This window comes from Rosa rugosa, chromosome 7 (assembly GCF_958449725.1).
Source record: "Rosa rugosa chromosome 7, drRosRugo1.1, whole genome shotgun sequence".
Lineage (NCBI taxonomy): Eukaryota > Viridiplantae > Streptophyta > Magnoliopsida > Rosales > Rosaceae > Rosa > Rosa rugosa.
The window spans coordinates 4,252,417-4,272,887 of NC_084826.1; the positions used below are offsets into that span (position 1 = coordinate 4,252,417).

Here is a 20,471-nt window from a genome sequence, read left to right on the forward strand (position 1 = left end):
GTCACTCAACTATGACTCATTCGACACTTTGGTCATTGAAGTTTCAAATATATCACTTTGGTCACTCAACTATTACATTGTCAATCACTTAAGTCAATTTGTTAATTTTTTTCATTAAAAAAATGGGTCCTTGACCCAAAGCACCAAAATAACAAAAAGTTATCCCACTTACCCCAGCAACAGATTTTTGTTCCCACACACACAATTTAACACAAAATGACCATTTTACCCTCAACTCAATTAAATAACTACAACCACTGCCACTCAATATCAATCTCTCTCTGGTCCCGATCTCTCTCTCTCCTTCATTCCCCACTTCCTACTGACCTCTGGCTCCGACGCACGAGCCAGGCCGTTTCCGGCTCCGGCGCTCGACCCACGCAGCCTACCTCTCTCTTCCAGACTCCGGTGTCGAGGACCAACCCGCCGGTGCTGCGCATCTCCGGCGTCGATCCACTCCCCGATCTTCACCTTGGCGCGACGTTGAGTTCTTGCCCAGATTCCGGCGTTCGATCCACTCCGCCGTCTCCTTGGCCTCACCGAGCGTTCGATCCATTCCACTGTGCATCACCGACGTTCGATCCACTCTGCAGTTGCTCCGGTGTCGTATCCTCCAGTGCTAAATGCAGGACGGTGGCAGAGGAGAAAGGAGAAAGATGATTTGGCCAATTTCGCAGCTCCGGTGCCCAAATCAGGTTCTGGAGTGGAGGAGGAAGGCCTCTGGGATGCTGACCCGTCGTGGCAGAAGTTGCCGCACCGGAGGATTAGAGGTCACTAGTTCCTGGGTGCCCAGATTAGTTTATGGGTGCACAAATCAGTTTCTGGTTTATTTGTTTTTTTTTTTTTTGTAAAATAGAAAGAAAGAACAAGAAAAAAAAAGGTTTTATTAGGGGCTAATAGACGTCTATTGGGGGCCAATAGACGTCTATTGGGGGGCAATAGATGTTTTGAATTGATGTAATCTCCTCGTTTTTTTTCTTTAATCAAAGTTTTATTTGTGTAGTTTTAGGAAGATTAATTACCATTTCAGTAATCTAAACGTCTATTGGGGGGCAATAGACGTCTACTGGGGGGCAATACATGGCTGATAGTCGTCTATTGGGGGGCAATACATGGCTGATAGTCGTCTATTGGGGGGCAATAGACGTCTATTGCCCCTCTATTAGGGGGCAATAGATGTCTATTGGGGGCAAAAAAACTTTCCGGTGAGATTTTCAGCAAATTCCGGTGGGCGGCAGCCGGTAACCGGAATCCGGCGGCCGTTGACCGGATTCCGGCGAAAGTTGGCCGGAGTCCGGCGACCGGTGACCGGATTCCGGCGACCGGTGACCGGATTCCGGCGGCCGGTGATGGGCTCCGGCGAAGTCTCCTATGGTTTCTCTCTCTTCCATTTTCTCTATCTCTCTCTCTAAGTAACAAAGGGGTGAGGGGTAAAATGGTATTAAAAAAAAATTAAAAACAAAAAAAAAATCTTAATGGGGTATTAGGGAAGACTCCCTTAGAGTGTATTGGGTAAGAGAGAATTAAAAAAACTTAATGGGGTAAGTGGGAAAAAAATCCCTAGAAATAGGGTAAATGGACAAAACCCCTAAAAAAAATTATAAAAAATACTCTTTGGGTGACTTAAGTGATTGACATTGTAATAGTTGAGTGACCAAAGTGATATATTTGAAACCTTCAGTGACCAAAGTGTCGAATGAGTCATAGTTGAGTGACCATTTGTGAAATTTTCCCTATTTTATATGTATTGAACTTTGAAAGCATTTACAACAATAGAATTAACAGTTTACTGAAGATTAAACTCACATCGAGAATGAACAAGTCCAAGGCCTAGCCCAACTGAGGCTCAAGCACATGATAGTTAAGGTACACCTCAGTCACACCTCAACATTTTCCCTCCACCAATATATTCACAGCTCCTCCGTCAGTGACTAACACCAACCCAGAGCAAACGCACAAAGCCCGAGCAACTCCTCGCGGCGACGCCGTTTCAGACCATCTCCGACCGCTCTCCGATGGCTTTTTCCGGCCCGCCCAGGTAAATCCACACACATTTACTCTAACCACTTTGCATACAAAAATGCACACTATATAAAGTTGCAATCTTTTACATAACTGCTTTCAATTTACTCGTAGACTAATTTTGAGAGCCATATCGGCAATTTCATGTAGCTTAATCACTATGTAGATGTCTGTTTTGTATAAATTTGTTATCTTTTTTTGTTTGTATTATGATGCTGTAGATAGATTGCTATGTTTGCATGTTGATGCTGTGTTTATGTATATGTGTGTGAATTTCCTGTACTCTTTGTGATTGGGATTCTGTGATCATGGAATTGAGGGCGGTGGACGAAACCGGTCCTGTGTTTATCTGCAGAGAAATTTTTTTTCATGAAAATCTATATTAGTGGAATTATGGCTGAAAGGATTAAGAAAAGATAAACATCTGTTTGGTTGAAGTGTTATTGGATTTGGGAATTTTGTGGATTGTGTTGATGGTAAGGAAGCATGGTTTTGTTAGGCTGATAGAGTTTGGAAACTGTTTGTTTTGAAATTAGGCTTATATGTGCTAGTGATATGTTTCCGAGGAATGTTAGGGCTCGTGATTGGACAAATGTGATTTAATGGGTGATCGGGTTTTGGAATTCGGTGTGGATTTTATGAGATGTTGGTTGTTGGTCTTGAGAAGCAGTGTTTTTGAAAATGAACAAAGGTTCCAACTTGTCATGCAGTTTGAAACTCGGATCTTTGTATGATAGTGACACGCGATATCCATTTCCCGCGCTATTTAAAAAAAAGTTCCTGTTTTTGGGTTAATGAAACCGTTTTGCTGAAATTGGATCACAGAAGTTTGATTAGTTCTTGATCATGGGCCTATTTGTTATATAATTTTCTTTCATCCGCTTTTCTATGAGATCTTATAACATTTGGACAGTATTCGTTTTGTTACTCTGATAAGCAAGCGAAGGACAGGTAGCTTAGATTTCAAGAATGAAAGATGGTGCAATACTTAGTATAAATGTACAGTTTTTTCTTAAATTTGGCTCATATATGGAAAAAAGGTATGTATCATAATGTAGTTCCAGTACTCCCTAATAGGAATGTGGTGTGCAGTATGTTTATGATCTCCATAGTTTCAATCTTTTGAATCCCACCTATAGCAGATTACCTACCCCATAGTTTTAATGCTCTATATATGAAGGTAGAAACACGATTACCTATAAAGAATAGCTTCTTCCATATATGAGTCGAGTCCAGATTGTTTTGAATATAAGAATGGAAGAAATATAACTCTGCCCAGTGAATTACCTTTGAACTGTATGTGAAACCATGTGTGCAGTATATAAATGAGGTAGAAGAGATATAATACTGCCAAGAGAAGTAACATTCGTTACACTCTTAATGAAAACAATGTGCGCAGTATGTAAACCTGGTTGAAGAAATATAATGCCGCCAACAGAAAACAAGATGTGCATTAAGTAAATCAGGTCAAAGAAGCATAATACCTGCCAAAAGAGTAACGTCTGTGGCTTTCTTTAAGAAAACCAGGTGCGCGGTTTGCATTTAGGTCGGTTGAATAAAGCGAATCTGACACACTCAATAAAAACAAGGTGTGCCATATGTAAATCAGGCCCACAATATTTATCTTTCGAACATGCCTTTAAATATAACCCTCCTTTCAGTACCAAACCAACATTGAGGATAGCAAAGCTTGTTTAGGTAATGGCATTCCATGTAAACATAAATTTCTTCTTTCTAGATTAGCGTTCTATTTTCAGTTGCTTGATGTTGTAGTTCCTTGTTGGCTTCTCTTGCTTTCTCCGTGTTTCAGTTTCTTGTGTAGGTTGAGTGATTTCTTTATCTTATGTAGACTGCTGTTTGATTTGTATGTATTCTTATCTATTGATATGTTCCTGATAAAAAGAGACGTATGAGTTTCTGGGGTTCAGGACTGTAATGATAATTTCTTCTTTAAACTTCTTACTTTTTCGCCAAAGTTTTAATTGCACTTGAGGTTAAATGAATGCTGATACATTTTGACAATTTACTAAGGTTGATTGTGTTGTATGTGTCAGTATGTGAGTAATTCATCATCCTCTTCTCTTAAAAGTGTTATGCAGAACAAAAGTTTTCTTTTCAATGCCATATAGACTTTATTTTACTCGAGCTATTTGCATGTTGTGATAAAGTTGAGGTCTTCTTGCAGGTTTGGAAGGGCAAGTCAAAGTAATGACCCAGATCAGATAGATCCTGCTAAACCCATATTGAATGTGGCACCATTGAATAGCATGCCATATATTCCCCCAACCACAGAGCCATCAGCAGCCAGAAAGTCCAGTGAACAAGAAAAAGTGAAGCCAGCTATGGTGCTTTTACCTTCACTCGCAACAAGAGAAGAGCGGGATAAGATTTTGGAAACCACCAAAGGGGTTGTATTGACTGGAGTTGCTGCAACGGGACAGGTGGGACCCATAATAGGAAAGGTTGACATTGGTGAAGCTGATGACTCGTACTTATTTCGTGTCTCCCTGCCTGGTGTATCTAGAGATGAGAGTGAGTAACCGTGCACCATCTAGTTTAATTACTTGATGATTATTGCTGTTATTGCTAATACATTTTTATGTTTAAGATAAAGAAAAAAGATCATTTCTTGATTATATGAAGGGAGCCATGTTCCCTAATTTGGCATTCTTTATTCCAAAGAATAATGCTGGCTTTGGTTATGATATAAATCGGCATGTTAGACAAAGTTCTGTTTTGGCTTTCCATAATTGAGTTGTCTGCTTGTTGTGAAAACTATGTATTATTCATCTTCATCAACATTTCTTGGATGTTTTTGACGATGTCCTCAATGATACTTTGGAATGCAGATTTTAGTTGTTCCATTGAGGCTGATGGAGAAGTGAAAATTAAGGGAACAACTACAACAGGCGAGAAAACAGTGTGCAAGAACTCCATGGTCTTTCAGATGCTCTCACAGAATCTTGCCCCAGCAGGTCACTTCTCTATCTCCTTCCACCTTCCTGGTCCAGTTGATTTCCAGCAGTTCACTGGCTCTTTTGAGACTGATGGGATTCTCGAGGGCATTGTGAAGAAGAAGATATAATCCAAGAGTTTTCAGCTCGGAGAGGTCCAATTTGGTTGAAGTGGACTCCACAGGCTAGGGTTAGGATACACAGGATGTAGTTTAATGTTGTTCACGGTATGCCTGGCATTGCCCAAAGTACTAGTGCTTAAGGGCTTTGTTAAGTTGTTGTATGTTAGTTTATCTTTCTGTTGAAGTTGAAGGTTCTCTCAACCAAATATGATATAAATGACTTCTCCTTAAATTTGCATTGTTGATTTTGTCTGAAGGGGTCTCGTTTTATGGATTTATCATCCCTGGGAATACTAACAGCTAAATGCTTTAGCTGTTGTAGTATATATGACTCATGTTGTAGTATGTATGAGTCATAGTATAAATGTCTATATCATGTAATAAGTACTTGAGTGTATAGATAGGTACTTGAGTGTATAAACATAGGTACTTGAGTGTATGAAGACTTGTGTGACATGCTTTATACCAAGAGGCAACAAGCATGGCAGATTTCATCATTGAATGCAAGTATGTGGAGCTGCAGCCCTCAATCAACAAGAGAAGATTGTTACCAAATTGAGTTTCTCTTAGAGCTTTCACACTAGCTATGTATTCCTATAAATACATTCCTTTGTGAGAAGAATAATACACATGAATTCTCATTCTCTCTGAATCGAAACTCTCTCTCTCTCTCTGTCAATTTTGATTATCCTTAAACACGTTATCAGCACGAAGTTGCTCTAGAATTAGAATCGAAAATTGACAAGAGTAGAGTTCATCATCAATCGAAGTCATTTTTCCAAACCTACAAAAAACCTCCAAAACCTAGCTCATATCAAAGCCATTGATCCCAGAAGCCCAGAACCGGCCTCATAATCGCCGGAACCGGCCGGAAAAGGCCTGAACCGGCCGCCGGAATTTTTGAACAGAACCAGACCGCTGCCAAGTGCTGCCGAGCAGCTGCGCAGCAGCTGCCGAGACCCTGCGCAGCAGCTGCCGAGAAGCTGCGCAGCAGCTGCCGAGCGACCTGCGCAGCAGCTGCCGAGACCCTGCTCAGCAGCTGCCGAGAAGCTGCGCAGCAGCTGCCGAGCGACCTGCGCAGCAGCTGCCGAGAAGCTGCGCAGCAGCTGCCGAGTCACCTGCCAAACACTTTTAAGTGATTTTCCTGTGCAGATCAGCCTGTTTGCACGCCCCGAAACATCTTGATAGGGACCTCAGATCAAAATCCTTCCTTCATCAAAGTTCTTCATATATGTCTTTTCTATCTGACTTCAAAATTTCAGCCCTGTTGAAGTCGTTTTAAGACATGTACACCATTCAAAGTGGGAGCTATTCAGTATGATCGTTCCTGTGCAGATCAACCTGCTTGCACGCCGATAAACGTCCTTTTCGGGACATCTAATCAAAATCATTTCTTCATCAAAGTTGTTAATCTCTGTCTCTTATATCTTATCTCCAAATTTCAGCCCTGTTGGAGCAGTTTTGAGACCTGTATAACATTTGAAGTGCGATCTGTTCAGAAGCAAATTTGCTCCGAATTTCAACAAGTAAGTTTTAAAGATTAAAGTTCCTGTTTTGAGTTTGTATTCCTTTTTCTCTTCTTTTCAGGGACTTGTAATAAAAAAGCAGGAATTGTGGGATTCACTCTAAACGAACTAAGAGTGTTCGTAAATCAATGAACTAAGAGTGTTCATAATAATCGGACTAAGAGCGTCCGGAAAACATCAATTTATGGACTAAAAGTGGAATCGTGGGGATTCACTCTAAACGAACTAAGAGTGTTCGTAAATCAATGAACTAAGAGTGTTCATAATAATCGGACTAAGAGCGTCCGCAAAACATCAATTTATGGACTAAAAGTGGAATCGTGGGGATTCACTCTAAACGAACTAAGAGTGTTCGTAAATCAATGAACTAAGAGTGTTCATAATAATCGGACTAAGAGCATCCGCAAACATCATTGTTTTCATCTAAATCCAAATATTCTTGGAAATTGATTTCTTGGTAGCATAGCTCAGAAATCTTATTATTTTAGTTTTCGTGGAAGTTTAAACTCCGAAACTAATATATCTTATCTTCCTATTGTTCAGGATGTCGAATGAACCTAGACTCGATTTTCCAATGCTTGACTCAACAGGCTCGGAATACCATGGCTGGGTAACCAACGTTGAGAACCATCTCACTACGAGAGGGATATTGCCCATAATACAGGCACCTAACCAGGGCCTTGTGTTCCAACGAACACCCACAAAGCATGCTGCTCAAGTAATTATCTTGATGTGATACCATATGGATCAATTGAAGCATTGGTTCAAGCAATGCCATGCAAGTACCCAACTAGCTGCAAGCTACAAGGAGTATAGGCAATTGAGAGAGCAAGAAATCAATCTTGCTGAAGATGAAGATATCAATCTTGCTGAAGATGAAGATGGTGAAGATATCACTCTCACCACTGAGGACTTCAAAGTTGTAAAGAGCACGAGGATGCCGCAGACTTTGATTAGAATAGTCCTTTTCTATTTTCCAATAAAACGGCAAATGTGCCTTAGTCAACAAATGACAATTGTATTGACTCTTTCTCATGTGGCGTACCCAATGAAGTATGATGTCTAGGAAAGTAATTGAGATCGGGGTATTTAAGCGAGCCTCGCTCCACCAACATCTCTCTACTTCCCTGGTCATATTTCATTGGAATTACCAAACGGATTGGCAATTACAATTTGTATAAGTTTGATTTTATTTTGGAATAGATTTTGGAAACTTTGATGTAATCATTGGCTATTAACAAAGTGTCGCATTATTATTCAATATCATGGACATGTGTTAATTTCCGAACTTTATTACTTGAAAGATATAAGAGCCAATGATTTTCATGTGAAAACACATTGTAAGAATGGACAAGAGTTCATTTGCATCGCCTCTAATGACTACGGACATAAACGAGTATTAGAGAAACTTATGTGTCGCTCTAGTGGGTTGCATGCAACCACTATTCGAGTCATTGAATCAAACCATGTCATAAGAGATGACTTATGGGATTCTGACACATATAGGCTTTGGCAAGACCGTTTGGGATATCCAGGTCGTGATATGATGTTCCATATATTAAAGACTTCACGGACATCCATTCCTCAAAACGAAAAGAAGTATGAACCAAAGATTGGTCCAAAGAGTTACTTCGTTTTGCAAAGCTTGCTCTTTAGCAAAGATAGGATCGAGACCATCCTATGCAAAGGACACTAAAGAAAATATACCATTCTTACAATTAATCCAAGGTGATATTTGTGGACCTATTCAACCAACTTGCGGACGTTTAAATATCTCATGATGTTGGTTGACACGCAAACACACTAATCACGTGTTGTGCCATTGTCCATCTATAAAAGCTTCTTATGCTATACTCATAGCACATATAATATGACAACGGGCTCACTCCCCGGATCATCCTATTTAGTCAATTGGATTTTGACTATGCTAGTGAGTATACATCGAAGATTTTCGATGGTTATTGCAAAGGGAGTGATGTTGGACATCACATTCCCATATACACACCTAAATGGTCTCGTGGAAATAACTACGATGGCAGTTCAGACATTGGCGATGCGCACCAATCTCTTTATATTCGCTTGGGGTGATGCAAATATCGCATACAACTATGCTAATTCCTCTATGACCTACCGCCACTCAATGTATCCCTGCGTTACAGCTAGTGACTGGGTACAAATATTTTGTACTTACGCACATTCGAGTGAGTCATTTATGTGCCAATGTGAGCCATTTATGTGCCAATTGCGCCGCCACAGCGCCTATGGTAGGTCCTTAAAAACAAGTGAGCAACTTAGTTGGAATTGAGACTCCAACAATCGTTCGCCACTTAATGCCCTTGCAAGGTGATCTCCTTACCGTCTGATTTACGGATGTCACTTTGATGAGACAGTCTTCCCGTCGTTAGGGGGAGATAAGAACACGAATGTTCAGCAGGAACGACAGGAATTGTCGTGGTCTGTCCCCACTATGTCTCATCTCGATCCCTATTAAAGTGACGAGATCACACACATTTGCTGCACAAATGCCTGCAAGGAAGGACGTCCCTATAAGAGGACGTAGCGCCACCCTACACAGAGGTAGGCAAGGCGCCAACGTCATAGAAAGTGGCACTCTGGCGTTACAGGCCATGGCCCCAGCTAGGATGCGTGGGAAGCCCGTGGATTCGAAGGATATTTTGGCATCCTTAGATCATCGACACTCAACATCCGTCTCATGAGTATCTTCTGGATTATGGTTATCGTTGGGGGACGCCTCAACGTCAGAACCTATTCCTGAGAATATAGAGCTCTATGAAAATTACACTAGTGTACATGAGACGTGGAATAGAAACTCCATCATAATTGATGATGTAGTTGCGCATTCTGTTGCGCATGAGTTTGTTGAGACCGATGATATCGAACCACGCTCCGTTGAAGCATGAATACCAACGTAGAGAAATTTAGCCTAATGGAAAGATGCGATCCAGATTAAACGAAGAGGAAGGTCTTTGAGCCAGTGATGCCAACACCTCCTTACATAAAACCTATTGATTAATGGGTCTTCGTTAGAAAGCGTGTTGAGAAAACGAGATGGCAATCTCGCCTTATGGCGCAAGGCTTCTCACAAAACGCCCTGGAATTGACTACGATGAGACATATTCTCACGTAATGGATGACATTACATCCACTACCCTGTCAGTTTGGTAGTTTCCAAATAACTGAACATGCAGCTTATAAAAGTGGTCACTACGTATCTCTATGGGGATCTAGATACGGAATATACATGAAAGTTCATAGTGAAACTTTATTTACCCAAATCAAGTGGCTCTAGACCACGGAGCGCGTTTGCAATAGAATTGAAACGCTCACTAAAGTGACTACTTGATTGGGAAGGGATATGCCCGTGCGTTTCCATAACAAGTTTCGGATTCTATCACGGTTTTCATGTTGGACATGATCTTCATTAGAAGCCCTTAATGAGTTAAGGGAAACCGTTGAACACTTGAAATCCGAGTTTGAGATGAAGGATTTTTGGGGAAACACAATTAAGCCTCGGTTTTTGAACTTGAGCACCGTGTTGATAGATGCTTAGGCATTTTGACAAGGTCAAGCCTTCAAGCACCCCATGATCATTCGTAGTCTTGATCCTGAAAAGGATCCTCTTCGTCTGAATGGATGATCAGACGAAGATGTGCTAGAGAGGCTGAAGTGCCTTACTCAAGTACAATAAAGCGCATTATTGTACTTAGCTCAATGCACAAGACTGGACATCTCACTTTGCCATAAACTTGTTAGCTAAAGGTATAGCTCTGCGCCAACGCAACGCCATTAGATTGGTGTAAAAAGATATCTTTCGGTACTTGAGATATACGATCGATATGGGCTTATTCTATCCCTATAGAGAGATGATGGATTCAGATCCATCACACACCAGAAACGCCGCCAAACGCTGGCCTGCGTATTCTATCCCTACCCCAAAACGACATAAGTGTTTTGGAAGGTTTTTGCTGATATTGGGTATCTCTTGACCCATACAAAGGTCTTCCCAGACTGGTGAAGTGTTCACCATGGGTATGACCGTGATATCTTGAAGGTCTATAGAATAGACCTTAGTCGCTATATCTTCGAACGATGCAGAGATTATTGCTCTTCACGAAGTGGTTCGTGAATGTATATGGATTGGATCCATAGTTACGCATGTTCGAATAGTTGTGGTTTGAAGTCTACCACAAGATGAGCCTACAAGCATTTAAGATAATGCTGCTTATTTTGAAACAAATGAAGCAAGGCTGCATGAAAAGCGACAACATCAAGCATAAAATCAGCAATAACAGACTCTCCTCAAAGATCAATAAGAGGGGGGGATGTCTACATATATGGTCTCAAAACGTGAAGAGTGTGTTGTGCTCTTTTTCCCTTTCGACCGAGATTATTTTTTGTCCCACAGGGTTTTTATTACTCGGCAAGGTTTTTAATGAGGCAACGAGAGAAGCACCACGTTTGAGAGACACAAAGGAGATGTTGAAATCAGGGGGAGTATCCAGAAGTATACCCACTTGACCATCGTGTACTCTTTTTGTCATTCGTCCAGGGTTATTTTGTCCCACTGGGTTTTGTTACCTGGCAAGGTTTTAACGAGGCACATCTTTAGCGTGGTCGCCCCACTTATACTACATCCTGAAGATGTTTTGATTCAACATATATGTTTTTGCTCATCTTTTACCTTCGACCACGGGTTTTTCCCACTGGGTTTTCCGGGCAAGGTTTTGTTGCAGCAACTCTATTTGCATCCCTCTCGTAGACATATTACCTACTTATGATGCTGATAAGAAGACTCCACTTATCTCTGAAGCTATGATATTGCATACTCCACACTCAACGCGCGTTGTGCTCTTTTTCTCCTTCGACCAAGGTTGTTTTTCCCACAGGGTTTTATTACTTGACAAGGTTTTTAACGAGGCAACTTCGAAGCGCACGGCATAGACAATTCTATTGACATGAAATATCCAAGGGGGAGTGTTGTAGTATATATGACTCATGTTGTAGTATGTATGAGTCATAGTATAAATGTCTATATCATGTAATAAGTACTTGAGTGTATAGATAGGTACTTGAGTGTATAAACATAGGTACTTGAGTGTATGAAGACTTGTGTGACATGCTTTATACCAAGAGGCAACAAGCATGGCAGATTTCATCATTGAATGCAAGTATGTGGAGCTGCAGCCCTCAATCAACAAGAGAAGATTGTTACCAAATTGAGTTTCTCTTAGAGCTTTCACACTAGCTATGTATTCCTATAAATACATTCATTTGTGAGAAGAATAATACACATGAATTCTCATTCTCTCTGAATCGAAACTCTCTCTCTCTCTCTGTCAATTTTGATTATCCTTAAACATTAGCTGAATTGATAAGAAAAATGATAAATACCATCGAGTTTATGTACGGTGTGAATGAATGTTAAAACTAGCCTTTCAGCTTTTCCAAATCATGTGGCGTATAAAAAGTAGTCTAATAAATAGGTGCCACATGTACTGAGTAATGAATGGAACCTAAAGTTTTTGGTACAGATTGAAGTTGAAGATGAAAACTTTCAATCATTCACAATTCAGTGAATTCACAGACCAAATAACTCAGACTCTCTCTGAACAATGGAAACCTGATATTTGACCACCGTGCTGCAGGCTATGATTCCATACCATCAAACACTAGCATTTTCACTCTGGCTTTATTTGATGGGGTGGAATCTATAGCCTACTGCAATGTGGTCAAACTGTCTCCTTGATCCATTTTCTTCACTTCAAAGCACCATCTCTGTACCCAAGTCTCCATTTCTAATATACCTTCACTTTCACTCTGCTATCAAACACAGACCCAAAATGGTTTTTCTTTTATGTGGGATTTTGGTGATTTTGGCTTGTTGTTTGGAAGAGGGTTCAGACTCCAGACCAATGTGGTTTTGTGTGGCTTGGTTTTGAGTAGTTGGGTTACTTTGGTTCAGTGGTGTCAGGAAGAGAGAGATAGATTTGGGTTGTGTTGGTGGGTTTGGGGTTTAAGAGAGGAATGCAAGTATGGAGGTTTGAGGCATAGCTTAATCCAACAATGGAGACTATAACATGGAGAGAACGAAGACTAAGAACTGGAACAAGAGGAAGGTACGTAGAATCTTTGTCATCAAATTCAAAGGAGAATCTTTGTTATTGAGAACATAGGCTTTTTTCTCAGCTTTGCCAACTCAAAATTTCACAAAATTGATGATGCTCTTACTCATCTAGAGCGTTACAACACCAGATGTAGACAAGTTTGATTGGGATTCTGTGTTTGTGTGTAATTGACACTCACCGTTTAATTAATACCAATTTTGAATGCACTGAAGTTTAGAAATATAATTATGGTACATGAACCAGGACTGGAATTCTAATCTGCTTAGAATTACATCAATGCAAATCTTGAAGAGTCTGCATTCCATATGAAGACCAAAATACTAATCAAACAAATGGTTTTAGAGTTGAGATAGTGCTTTAACTCTTTAAGCCTTATCTACTTTACCCTTTGTTTTGATTCTTTCACCAAACTTCATTCACTTGGAGCTTGGAGCTTTGCTCTAGTAGTCTTAGTGATCAGTGATGAATATCTTCAGATTCCTATTCAGCTATCTCTGTTTCTTCCTCACCGGCTCGGGGCCTCAACTTTCGAGTCACATGAAGAGAACCAATTTCGAGTAAAGGATTAAATTATGGTTTTTATACATCTCTGATTAACTTTGCTAGTACTAGACCAGGGTATTTAACAAGTGCAATTCATTAATATATGGATTTCCATCTTGTGAAGGCAAAACTCTATCCACAATGAAGATGGATCAAGGTGGGTTGATCTTCTTAATCAGAGGTAATTCCATTTTCTACTACCTTTTCCATAACATATTTATCATTTTTCTTTGTAATTGAGTGTTGAATATAAGAATGATCCTTAACAAGGCAAAAATACCCAATATTTGTTTCACTGTCACCACCATGATATTCTACTTCCAAAATTGTTAGTTGCATATCGTCCTTGTATAAGAGATGGTGCCTTTTGGAATGTGACATCTCACGATTTGCATAGTTTGGGTAGTTGCAGTGCTTGAAGAGGTATAGTACCTACCCATTTTACAAAATTTTATCTTCAATTTTCTTGTAACTGGGAGTGCTATAGAAAGCTTGGTATTCATTGTTGATCCACTCATGAAGCTTAAGCTTTTGAGTAACATAGCTGTGATATAATGCGTTCTGGTTTTGAAACCTTCATGACATTTCTATTAATTGTAGTTTCTTGAATTCTTCCAATAATCGATAGAGCATGTATGTCCAAATAATCAGTAGAGGTGCAGACTCCTTTTATGTGTTTTTCATCAGTACATTTACTTTGATGATCATCTCAAGGTACTTATGTAAGTGGCATTGTAAAAATGATTGATTTCAGGGTATGGTCACACGAACTTGCTAGCACACCACCCAGAGGTTGGAACTCCTATAACGCAATCAGCTGGACTATTACAGAGGAAGAGTTCTTGCAAAATGCTGAAATCATCTCCAAGAAGTTACTTCCTCATGGATATGAGGTGCGTTGTGTTACCCAAAAAGTGAACTACAAGAGTACGATTATATATTTAGTTTCTTTCGCTTTAGTTGATTTATAAGTACAACTCAGAATGTTTACTGTCTATAAATCATACTTCATCTTTCTTGAATGCAGTATGTAGTTGTGGACCATCTGTGGTATAGGAGAAATGTGACTGGCGCTTGTGTAGACTCTCTTGGAGTTGATGTAATTGATGAATGGGGGAGACCGATGCCTGACCCAGATAGGTGGCCTAGCTCCAGAGGTGGGAAAGGGTTTACTGAAGTGGCAGACAGAGTACATAAAATGGGTTTGAAGTTTGGAATTAATGTTATGAGAGGAATAAACATGCAAGCTGTAAAAGACAATACCCATATCTTGGATCCTCTCTCGGTACGTACATTATCATTATAATGCAATTTTTTTAAGCACAAATATATCATGTATTAGCTAGCAAAAGCATTGATCTGTCATACTCATGCTTGAATTTTCATTTGTGTCTTTTATCCAGGGTAATGTTTATGATTATTTCAATGGAAAAATTTGGACTGCACAAGATATAGGGATCAAGGAGAGGACTTGTGCTCGGATGCAAAATGGTTTCATGAGTGTGAATACAACCTTGCAAGCTGGAAGGTTTTTCTTGGCAGACCTCTATCAACTGTTTGCCAATTGGGGTGTTGATTTTGGTAAGTGGACTCAACTACATGATTTTACTTAAAGTCTAGTAAATATATAACATAACTTAGTTGGTAAAACTAATTATTTTGTTATCGTTGTTTGATATAGTTTTATGAATGCATCAGTGAAACAGGACTGCGTGTTTGGTAATGACTTGGACATGAATGAAATATATCATGCATCATGGGTACGCTGATAGCTGTATGATTAATGCATTGGTACTTTGAGTAAAAGATAACCTTGTTCTTAAATATACTTGATAAGCTAATGCATATAAACTTGCCCTGCAGCTTTTGAGGATTCAAAGACCTATATTGTATTCTGTATCTCCTGGAATTGGAGCAACACCCATGATGGCCAAAAGTGTAAGTGGTGTAGTGAACATGTACAGTATAAACGGGGATAACTGGGATGACTGGGAAGATGTTGTTGCCCGTTTTGATGTTGCCAGGTGGTGAAATAACTTGTAGTTTCTTTTTACTAAAGCATTTGATTCTTTCCACATAAAATTTACTTATATATTCTACTCAATTCCAATCAGGGATTTTGCTGCTGCTAATATGATTGGAGCAAACAGCTCGTGGCCTGACTTAGATATGCTTCCCCTGGGATGGCTTAGTGATGCAGGTCATATAGAGCTCTTTGAATTCTCTTTTCTTATTTTATATTGGTTAGTTAAAGGAGGTGTTCATACCCTTGATTTGATGCCAATATTGCAGGTGTTATATATCTATTTATGTACATATTCTTTTTGTTTCATGTCCTGTCAACTTCATAAATTCCTAGACATTTTATGAAGTTTGAAGTTCTACATTTTAGGGATGTGATGAGAATGAAACTTAATTCTTGATATGGTGAAAATATTAGGTTCAAATGAAGGTCCACACAGAACAACTAACCTCACATTAGAGGAGCAAAGAACTATGGTATTTATGTAGCACCAGTCTCAATTTAGGTCCTAATTTTCAGTTAGCTTAGTTGATCAAATCTATCTGACCTCCCTAATACTCGTTTTATTTGCACAGATGACCTTGTGGTGCATGGCCAAGTCTCCTCTCATGTTTGGAGGAGATCTGAGAAAGCTTGATGATACAACTTACAGTATCCTAACAAATCCTACCTTGCTAGAGGTCAATTCTTTTAGCTCAAATAATAAGGAGGTGTGTAAAAATATCTGTTGGAAACAAAATCCGTGAGTTATAGAACTTTGTCCATCATGATAGCAACATATTTAAAATCTTATTTTGTTGCATTTACAGTTTCCATACATAAAATCTGAAGGACTTCGCTCTTGGGTTGCAACTGGAAGACAACGTTTGATATGATCCTTATCCATATTGATCTTTGGTTCTTCACCATTTCCTCTTTCTCCTTTTCCTTGTTTAACAATTTTGACGTATTCTTATTGCAGGAGAAATATATGTTGCTTTATTTAATCTGAACTCAAAGAAGACTACTATAACCGCACAAAAATCAGACTTGGCCAAGGCACTTCCTGGGACAACATTGACTACTAGAGCTTCCTGCAAAGGCAAAGAAGTATGGAGCCGACTAGACTTGGGGATTATAGACCACTCCATATCCATTGCTGTAGAAACCCATGGGACTGCACTAGTTGTCCTACATTGCAATTAGGTTAGTGTAGAAAAACCAAAACAGATAATTCTTAGTTTCAGCTTGTTTTTGTTTTCGGATCTTAAGCTTGAAACTGATATTTCTGTACCATATATGTTCGGAGATTGGATATACAATGAATGAGAATCAGGATCTTATAGTAGGATGATTTATGCTATACCCTATGTCCCTATATAAGGGAGTCCCTTTTATTTGTATAGCAGGGCAGATGATTCATGGAAGAAACACCACCATAACAGTCTCAAAGAAAATAAATTTTATGCATCTAAATCATTATAATAAGATGGTTATGTAGGCTTTACTGATTTTTGCAAATTCTGGAGCTGGAGACCTCAACATTGTGTTGGTATACTCCTAGTCTGTAGAATGTCACATCCCAAAAGACAAGAAATCTCGGAAAATGAACGATATGAATTGAACAGTTAGTAGTGAAAACTCATGCTGATGATGAACATTAATGTTGAGACCTTTTGTTGGCATTTTGGACTCTGTGGGACCAATTTTTTCCAGTGCGATAATCGGAAGCAATCCCCTGATCATAAGGAAGATGCAAATACCCTAGCACCGTCTACCGCGACTAAAATCAATGCTATTGCCAAGCGGATACACAGCATAATGATAAACAGGGGCCATGGGAGCACATCATTCACTAAAACATTAACCATGGAGGTTGGGGGGCCATTTCCCAGCTCATTGAGCACCAACCTCCTTGCAAGCTTTGCTATGGCAGCTGCAGCACAGTTAGCTTCTTTAGCTATCCAAGCTATATCCATCTCCATTGCACTTAGATCAAACTCACAGTTCAGGCTATGAAACAAGAGAGGGTAACTTTTCTAATTGCCTCCCTCGATATTGTTGTTGAGGGCATCAACAAGTTCTTTGCAGTCACTCTCCAGAATGACATTCTTGAACTTAAGATTGATTGCAAGCTTTACACCTTGGATTAGAACTGCTCAGAGGAAAACCATCTGAAGATTGTTGGACGAAGATGATGCATTATGAACTTAACAATTTCATTTCAACTGAACTACATCCAAGACTTTTGGCAATCCTCCTATCTTTCATCAATTCTCTAGTCAGCTTTACTTCTTGCCATCTTCCGGCCCTAGCATATATATTGGAAAGAAGGACGAAAACTCCACTAACATGAGGCTCCAACTCTGTTATGTATCTTCTAACTTGGTCAGCTAGATCTACATTTTCATATATCTCACACCCATTTAAGAGAGCTCCCCATATAGCAACATTGGGTTGAATTGGCATTTCTTCCAGTAGTTTCACCGCCTCTTCAAACCGGCCTGCTCGACTCAGAAGATCAACCATGCAGCCGTAATGCTCTGCAGTTGGTTTTATGCCATAAACATCAACCATTGAGCCAAAGTGTCTCTGACCCTCCTCCACAAGCCCAACATGGCTACACGAGCATAAAACCCCAATATAAGTGATCTGGTCTGGAATAACACTAGCATCCTCTTGCATTCTTCTAAAAGTATTCAGTGCTTCCACGGCATGCCCATGCATAGCTAAACCAACAATCATACTAGTCCACGCCATTACATCTTTCTTCTGCATATTGTCAAAAATTCTTTGTGCACTGCCTGCATCTCCATTTTTCGTATACATGTCCACTAAAGCAGTTCCAATAGAAGCATCTGTGCCTATGCTAGTTTTTGATACATACGAATGAAGACTTTGTCCCAATGCCAAAGCCCCCAACTGCGCACAAGAACCAATCACACCCAGTATGGTAGCTTGGTCCGGAACAAACCCAGCAATCCGCATATCAAAAAAGAGATCAATCGCTTTATCACCCTGGCCATATTGATTGTAGGCACTGATCATGGAATTCCAGGCAACCAAGTTTCTGTCAGGCATCTTGTCAAACAGATGCCTTGCTGTTCTCAAGCTGCCACATTTTGCATACATATCTACAATGGCCGTTGCAAGAATGACATTAAAATCAAAACTCGATTCAAACGGATCAAACCCAAGTTGGCGAATACGACTGTGAACCCACTTCCCAGTATCGATATCCCTACTTCGAGCACAGGCAACTAAGACATTGACCATCGTAATCTCATTAGCCTCGACATTACAAAGTTCCATATCCTTAAACACCTTCATAACCTCACTAGCTTGATTGTTCCTAACAAACCCGGAAATCAGACTAGTCCAAGCAACTACATTCCACTTAGGCATTTTATCAAACACCTTCTGTGCAGATTCCATATCTGCACAAAAACCATACATATTGAGTAAACCAGAAGAGGCATACACATTCAACTCAAACCCAGTTTTCACAATGCAGTTATGAACACATTTCCCATAATGAACATCACTGATTATCGAACACCCTTTGAGCACAAATGGAAATGTAAAATGGTCAGGGGCATAACCCCTATGCACCATTTCTCTATACATTATCAAAGACTCAACTGGGTTCTCGCTATTCGAACACCCTCTGATCATTGAGTTCCAGATATAGACACTAGGTTGCTCAATTCGGCGAAAAACCGACTTGGCATAGCTGATGTCTCCAGCTTCAGAATTAGCACAGAAATCAATAAGCCTACTCAATGGGATTACATTCTTATCAACTGAGGTAGTGATCATCATCCCATGTATCTCTTTCAATTCACTCATGGTTTTACATTTTTCTAGTAGGGAGAGAATGGTGTTGTAGTGTTTCTTCATGAATTAGAATTCAGAAGCTTTTGCTTTTCAAATGAAAAACCTTATAGGCTTATATATGGACTCTTAAGGTTTAAACTTATACAAAGGTCCCTGTTATATAGTAAGCAACAAACTTTGAGCTTCTATAGAATCAAAAACCAAGTCCAAACTGAAATCTTTCACTCAAAGAATACATGTCAACAAATTGAACAAGGAAACTAAGCAAAAAAGAATTACAATTGTATGTCTCATAGTATAAAAAAGATCAAAACTTTTTTCTTTTTTCAAAATGCTCTTCTTCCATTTCTTCTTCTTCTTCTTGTTCTCAATGTCACATGCTCCATTATAGGCCTAATCTTCAATCCCCAATTCACCAATTCCTTTCTCTTAAACCCTGAACCCACCAAAACACCACAAACAAAAAACCCAAAAAGACCTCTCTTCTCCCACCAATGAACCAAACCAACCCCAATTGCTCCAAAAACCAATCCACACCAAAGCACATTGCTCTCCAAATCTCTCCCAAACAACAACCCAAAACCACAAGTCACCAAAATCCCATAAAACAGAAACAGCAACAGCAATTTCCTCTTCCTTTTGCTTCTGAACCCATCAAACCCTCCGCCCCCAAAACCCTTCCAAAAACCCAGACCTCCTCCGCCGCCATCTCCGCCGCCGATTTCTTCAAGAACCAGATCCAACGGCTGAGGCAACAGCTTGAGGTTCGACGCGATAATGGGCACCAATCGGAGCAAGAATCTCTGCAATTTCAAAGACCCATTTGCCGTTCTCTTCTTCCTTGAATTTACAATCGGTTTCTGGGTCTGGGTTCGGTGAGAGAGTGAGAGTGAGAAGTTAAAAAGATGAGATCTTGGTGCAAAGACTGTGTTTTGAAGCGAATTGTGGGTTTTGGCAATGGGGTTTATGAAGAAAGAAGAGGGTTTTGGGATGAAGGATTGGGTTTTGAAGTGAAGGGTCTGCATTGCACAATTGGGCTTTGCTCTGTGAGCCTGTGGCTCTAAGAAGATGAAGAAGAAGAAGAAGAAAAGTGACCGTTTTGTTTGAAAGAAAAGCGCGCAGTAATAACTGTTTGTTATATTGTCTGCCCTCTTTATTCTTTTCTGGGTCTGTAAGCAATAAATTACTTTTTACCCACCAAACTACTAGTAAAAAGGTAAAAGCTTTTATTTTGACTGTACAAAAGAACCAATTTATCTGGAAAAGTGTCTCTGGTGTTTTGTTATGAGTCATGAAGTGCAGTAAAATATCTAAAAGGA

The 20,471-nt window shown here is 39.8% G+C and overlaps 4 protein-coding genes across 5 annotated transcripts; 2 read left to right on the forward strand and 2 right to left on the reverse strand.

Annotated features, from left to right (window-relative positions):
- Window positions 1–1,882: 1,882 nt before the first annotated feature.
- LOC133723869 (alpha-crystallin domain-containing protein 22.3-like) lies at window positions 1,883–5,354 on the forward strand. Of its 2 annotated transcripts, none has more exons than XM_062150743.1 (3): window positions 1,883–2,038; window positions 4,208–4,554; window positions 4,872–5,354. In XM_062150743.1, exons 1-3 carry the CDS (start codon window positions 2,016–2,018, stop codon window positions 5,105–5,107), a joined length of 606 nt encoding a protein of 201 aa, XP_062006727.1. In that variant the 5' UTR covers window positions 1,883–2,015; the 3' UTR covers window positions 5,108–5,354. The 2 variants fall into 2 exon arrangements, with proteins under 2 accessions (XP_062006727.1, XP_062006726.1); XM_062150742.1 differs by lacking the exon at window positions 1,883–2,038 and adding an exon at window positions 2,927–3,062.
- Window positions 5,355–12,247: 6,893 nt separating this feature from the next.
- Window positions 12,248–16,685, forward strand: LOC133723384 (alpha-galactosidase-like). Its single transcript, XM_062150215.1, has 12 exons — window positions 12,248–12,761; window positions 13,438–13,494; window positions 14,068–14,206; window positions 14,341–14,598; window positions 14,717–14,894; window positions 15,012–15,073; window positions 15,177–15,337; window positions 15,428–15,513; window positions 15,754–15,812; window positions 15,912–16,046; window positions 16,146–16,200; window positions 16,298–16,685. The coding sequence occupies exons 1-12, from the start codon at window positions 12,709–12,711 to the stop codon at window positions 16,519–16,521; spliced, it is 1,467 nt and encodes a 488-aa protein (XP_062006199.1). The 5' UTR covers window positions 12,248–12,708; the 3' UTR covers window positions 16,522–16,685.
- A 48-nt stretch (window positions 16,686–16,733) lies between these two features.
- On the reverse strand, window positions 16,734–19,268 carry LOC133721946 (putative pentatricopeptide repeat-containing protein At3g05240). Its single transcript, XM_062148723.1, has one exon. It carries the CDS (start codon window positions 19,213–19,215, stop codon window positions 17,518–17,520), a length of 1,698 nt encoding a protein of 565 aa, XP_062004707.1. The 5' UTR covers window positions 19,216–19,268; the 3' UTR covers window positions 16,734–17,517.
- A 198-nt stretch (window positions 19,269–19,466) lies between these two features.
- On the reverse strand, window positions 19,467–20,415 carry LOC133721947 (uncharacterized). The gene has a single exon (XM_062148724.1). The coding sequence runs from the start codon at window positions 20,175–20,177 to the stop codon at window positions 19,479–19,481; it is 699 nt and encodes a 232-aa protein (XP_062004708.1). The 5' UTR covers window positions 20,178–20,415; the 3' UTR covers window positions 19,467–19,478.
- Between the last annotated feature and the right edge of the window lie 56 nt (window positions 20,416–20,471).

Excerpts from the sequence above, each read along its gene's own strand:
- LOC133723869 (XM_062150742.1), top strand. The coding sequence starts at position 2,992 with ATGAAAGATGGTGCAATACTTAGTATAAATGTACAGTTTTTTCTTAAA. Across the intron at positions 3,063-4,207 it reads GGCTCATATATGGAAAAAAG|GTTTGGAAGGGCAAGTCAAA; the intron begins GTATGTATCATA and ends GTCTTCTTGCAG. Across the intron at positions 4,555-4,871 it reads TGGTGTATCTAGAGATGAGA|ATTTTAGTTGTTCCATTGAG; the intron begins GTGAGTAACCGT and ends TTTGGAATGCAG.
- LOC133721947 (XM_062148724.1), bottom strand. The coding sequence starts at position 20,177 with ATGCAGACCCTTCACTTCAAAACCCAATCCTTCATCCCAAAACCCTCT.
- LOC133721946 (XM_062148723.1), bottom strand. The coding sequence starts at position 19,215 with ATGAAGAAACACTACAACACCATTCTCTCCCTACTAGAAAAATGTAAA.
- LOC133723384 (XM_062150215.1), top strand. The coding sequence starts at position 12,709 with ATGGAGACTATAACATGGAGAGAACGAAGACTAAGAACTGGAACAAGA. Across the intron at positions 12,762-13,437 it reads AGAACTGGAACAAGAGGAAG|GCAAAACTCTATCCACAATG; the intron begins GTACGTAGAATC and ends CATCTTGTGAAG. Across the intron at positions 15,514-15,753 it reads GGGATGGCTTAGTGATGCAG|GTTCAAATGAAGGTCCACAC; the intron begins GTCATATAGAGC and ends TGAAAATATTAG.